This window comes from Morone saxatilis, unplaced genomic scaffold (assembly GCF_004916995.1).
Source record: "Morone saxatilis isolate NCDOM2014 unplaced genomic scaffold, NCSU_SB_2.0 Contig21, whole genome shotgun sequence".
NCBI classification, from domain to species: domain Eukaryota; kingdom Metazoa; phylum Chordata; class Actinopteri; family Moronidae; genus Morone; species Morone saxatilis.
In genome coordinates, this window is record NW_023339774.1 from 5,877,334 (window position 1) to 5,882,316 (window position 4,983).

The following is a 4,983-nucleotide window of genomic DNA, read 5'->3' on the forward strand; positions in this document are numbered from 1 at the left end:
GGTCAGCGGTCTGTCAGTAAGCACCGGGTTAAAGATTATGCAGTTCATCTGTGTAAGGATCAGAGACTAAAGTAATTTTTAAGTGTGTGTGTGTATATAAATTGTATTCTGGGTGTAATGTGTTTATAAAACTTTGTCAGTCTCAGCACGGTTTCAATTTTCCGTCTCGTCTTTTCAGACGTCGTCATATCGACCGCCTGCCACCCAACAGAGAACATCATCGCATCTGCGGCTTTAGAAAATGACAAAACCATCAAGCTATGGAAAAGCGACTGCTAAGCCCTTTTCGGATCTTCCGGGCCATTCATATTTCCCTTTTTTTTTTTTATATATATATAATTTTTTTTTTCTACATTTTGTTGTAAGAAAAGAGGACTTGTTTTCTAACGGAGAGCTCCTGCGGGACGCGGAGGGGCTTTCAGGTAATGAAATTCAGCACGGAGAACCAAATGAGACACATCAGCCACACAGTATCAGCCCAGAGTCAGTGCAGCAGTGGGCGTGTGTTAACGCGTGCCGGGTATCGATGTAACAACACTGATAGGCTGGTTCTGGTGCTTCAGTATTTTTGACACTGCATCAACTTTGGGCCATACCGACTCACACACACGGCATTTCTGTTCTCGTACAATAAATGGAATGGTTATTTGGCCTTTCTATGATTTCTTTTGCCTTTTTCATTTGTCTGTGTAATCGTGTAGCACCGTCTCAATGACATCAAGCTTTCAGTAAAAAAAAAAAGACTTCTAAAGGATCCATTTGTCTTATTTATTCAAGTGGCACCACTTAGTGTTTTTTTTTTTCTTAATATCAAATGCCAGATCAGTTGCGCTGTGTGCCATAACCAGATGTGTTTTCTGATTTTGTAAGGTCTGTGCAGATTATTAGGGCAACGAACCAGCATTTTAAGTGCATGAACAAAGTCAAAGATGCCTCAAGAGAATGTGATTCATGATGTCACTATTGTTTGAAAGCTACAAAAAGTCCTTTTTTTCGTTACAGTCTTACTGGAGCATTGAGTTAACCCCCCTCCTGTTTAAAAAAAAAAGTCTAATTTTAACATTTTACAGCATCCAACTGTGACCAAATGCAGTTTTGTGTTCTAGGATTTGTACATATTACAATGACTTTACTACAATGTATTGTGATTTGATTGTTTTAGCTGTCTGTTTTTCTTTATATTACGTTCTCCTCTGTTTGATTAGCTCATACTGTAGTTCAGCACACGAAGCCAGCAGCGTCTGTTCTCTGTAGTCAACCTGGATTTTGTGGAATATATGTTTGCATTTGACAGCTATTACCTGCGTCTTAATAAAACCAGTTTTTGTATGTTTCACGTTTGCCGAGTTGTGAGTGAACGTGGCGTTGTCATGCCTCTGCGTGCACGGAATCAAGTGGCATCAGTCGATCTCACTTTTAAGTTTTTTAATAACCTTTTTTTTCTGTCCATGAAAGATAGAACATCAGAACAACCCACAAAGAACAGATGACAAAATTCCATCTCCTTTAAAAACTGACAAAAATATAATGAAAGAAGACATCCCCGTCTTGCAGCGACGGGCTGAAAATGGCAAAGTAAAGGCGACCGACGACTCCTCTCACCTTAAATTTTCAATCTGAAAATTGTCTCTTGCCTTATTGAATAAGCTTTTCCACAACGTATACAACAGCCCACAGAAGAAAAGGGAAAGAACAGAGTACACAAGCAAGGGATAAAATTACCTTTGTACAAAAATAGATCTTTTTTTCCAAGTGGTTTTTTTTTCCTTTTTCTTTTTTTTCTCCACTTGAATGTTTTTACGGTCTATGCAACAAAGAAAGCAGTGATTGTGTCACAAGCTCAGCTTTTCCTGATTACACTTTTTGAACATACAATTGCCAAGCAACACATACATTTTGGAGGGTTCAAAGTCTTCACCTTTTTTTTCTTTTTTTTGAGGTCCCATTATCTGCTGAGAAGAAGCTGGTTCTTTTGAGTTTAGAGCTGCTGCGATTCTTGCTGGTTGATCAGGATCGATTTTATAAAGTCGAGGTGGAAAATGCAAAAACCCTCAGAAACTTGTGAAAAAAAGCCCACCGTAAAACTCTAGTTGAACACCTTGCGCGGAACAGTTTGGTCTGAAAGACTTGTCTCCCTCTTTCGTTGTTGGAAATACTCAAGGAACAGATCTGTCGATATATATTTATAAATATATACACATATACATATTAACAAAATATAGCTTTATGTTATAAAGCATTCGTGTAGGTAATCATTCTACGTGGGCAATCCTTTCTTTATCCCGACAAGGAGATCCTTGTCTGTTCATTTCCTGCAGGGGAGTGAGCTCGCACTTCATCCACTTTATGGCTTAAGATACCTGCGGTCACCAATCACAGTAAACTGAAGAGGGGGAGACATCAGACTTCATAGAACAGGAGGATATTCATTTTAAAGTTGGGTCACAGTGGAAAAACAAACTTTTATTTGCTTAATAACTTCTTTTCTTGATTAAAATTGGCAATATTCCTTTTAGAAAAAGAAGAAAAAAAAGTTTGTCTTTGCCAAAATGCTGAAGTTGAAAAACAATGAAAATTTTCCTTTTTTTTTTGTTTTGACAAGCATATTTTTTTCCAGGATGTAAATACTGTAAACTGAGCTCAAACTGGCAGTTAATACTGTCACCTGGATAGTTTGTGATAATACAGGCCACCTCAGTGATAATAAAACAATAAAGCCAATAGGTCATACTGAAGTTATTGCTGCTTCTTTCAGTTTTAAAAAGCACAGACACTGAGGTTTTGTCTGATCGAGAGGAACGTCGATGATAACGCTGTGAGAAAGTGCCATCCTTTTGTCCGATTAAATACTTGTACAAAAAAAAATTCAAGTAATGTTGCAGTGCTGCTTCTCTTCCACTAGAGGGAGCTCACAGCTCTGAAAACAGCCGCCACGTCCCTTGCTTATCCGCGTCTTACCCAAACTGCTCCCTGACTGCAGAGGAAATGTTGCACAGTATGTGACGTTTCAGAGCCGGCATCCTGAACCAACTCTTTGCTTGTTTGTCCTCAGAAGTAAAGACATCATTAGGTGTCGGTTGCACAGAGGTGGTCGATGTAGCATTGATGTCTCGGTGAGCATCAACACTTCTATGGAGTTCTGACGGTGCCACCAGATACAATTTTCAGACTTAATTATTCTCAATTGACCCTAACCTTGAATTTAATTGAAAAAAGGAATAATAAATTGAGCTCTGAAGGCGGATTAGAAACCAATAGCTGGCTAATAAAAGCTCCTGTTGCTGCAGTGTAGTTTGGACTTCATTAAAGTGACACTTTAAATGAAAGCAATCACAAAATGGAAACTAAATGTTAAAACAAGACACATTCAAAATTCTTAATCAATTGTTGAAAAGGTAACACAATTCTTAATTAGCAAGTGTAATTATTTGTGTTTTTTTTTTTTTTAAATGCAAGTCAAAATTATATTTTGTTGAATTTGTTGAACTTAAACACTACATTATTGTAGTGGCACACTCAAGACTCCATACACCTCAGACCATTAACCCTCTGAGTTTACCAAAGGATAATCAAACACAGTGTTCAAGGTTTTTTTTTTTTTTCCTTTTAGGTCCAGATAGTGTCAAGGTGCTCATGAAAGAGTGGCGAATATTCACATATAGAAAGAAAATCCTTGATTTCATTGTTTTTTCCTCATATCATACCCAGAAATAGCTATTATTTAACATGACCTTAACCTTTCCATAAAACACTCTGGAATGAGGGCTGATAGCTGGTTGTTTGCTGTGTGTGTATAGCTGAACAGTGGGCGGGGGAAAAAATTGAAATAAAAACGGTACTCCGCGCCAGGAAAATTTTACAGCAGACCCACATCTCACAAACACTTGTTTTTAAAAAGGTATCAGACCTGTTTTAAGCCGTACTAACATGCACCCGCTCTCTGGACAATCTTTGGAAATGCACTTGATGCATAGTTTTGCAGCAGCTGCAGCATTTAGAGAAAAAGGGACAGGAGCAAAACAAAAAGTAGAATATGGGCATAAAGCATATTTATACACAACATGGAGATATTTAACATTTCAGTTTGACTTGAACGACACTTGTTTGTCCAGAGAAGTGCAGAGAGAGCAAGTGTGTGTGTCCCTCTGAGGAGAAAAACAATTGGGGCGTTCCTGATTGGGCCCCAGGCCAAATTCCACCTCAGAGGTCGATTACATCAACATCAGCTCTCCGTTTAGGAACCCGACTCCGCTGTCATGAGGTTAAGTGCCAAGTAACAAACAAACAAACAAACAAATAATGGCTCTGCTGCAACGACGAGCGCTTCTCCCGCATACTGTAAATGCTTAAACGAGTGTCAGGAGCTGAAGGTCGGAGGGATGGAAACAGAGGTAATTGTGCATCGCTGCTGTTAAAATCAAAAAGTGAAAATAACGTCAATACTGAATACGGTTGTAACTTTCTGTACTGTACAGGTAGATATGAGGTGTTTAAAAAATAATAATAAAAAGCGAACACTTTTCTGAGTGTGGAGGTGTAAATGGTGTGCTGAAATTCACATGAAATGAGAACAGGAGAGGTCGGAGAAGGGACGGAAAAGGAGCTCAGAGGCCGGCGAAACCAGCCGTCCGAGTTTGTCGCGATCGCCTGTGAGGTCGCGACACAGGCCAAAGGTTTGAGACAGGATGACGTAAGTTGTTCCTGGCGCCCTGCTGGTAGCCTTTCAGAGCATCATGTAGCATAAAGCTAACGTGTGGCTAATCTACAGCAGCCTGCGTCTTCTCGCGTGCAGACGGACTGCACAGATTGTACATAACAAGCTCTCCCAACTCTTGTTCAACCAATTAACATTAACTGAAAGGCTGATTAGTGAACGAGTATGTCGTCGTCCCCGGTGTTGCACAGTGCTAATAGAGTAAGACATGGTTGTATTTGTTGGAATTGGGCAGAGACCTGAGGTTTTCTTTTTTTTTTTTTTGAGCA

General features: G+C 39.4%; 2 protein-coding genes across 2 annotated transcripts in view; one reads left to right on the plus strand and one right to left on the minus strand.

Moving 5' to 3' along the window:
- LOC118332532 (WD repeat-containing protein 5) overlaps positions 1-1,336 on the plus strand; it is a 6,716-nt gene extending 5,380 nt beyond the window's left edge. Inside the window, exon 14 of the mRNA XM_035667874.1 lies at positions 179-1,336. Coding sequence (XP_035523767.1) covers positions 179-279 — 101 coding nt within the window. The 3' untranslated portion in view covers positions 280-1,336. The remainder of the gene's footprint in view (positions 1-178) is intronic.
- A 3,219-nt stretch (positions 1,337-4,555) lies between these two features.
- Positions 4,556-4,983, minus strand: part of rxraa (retinoid X receptor, alpha a) — a 96,098-nt gene continuing 95,670 nt past the window's right edge. Inside the window, exon 12 of the mRNA XM_035668273.1 lies at positions 4,556-4,647. Within this exon, the coding sequence (XP_035524166.1) occupies positions 4,556-4,647 (92 nt within the window). The remainder of the gene's footprint in view (positions 4,648-4,983) is intronic.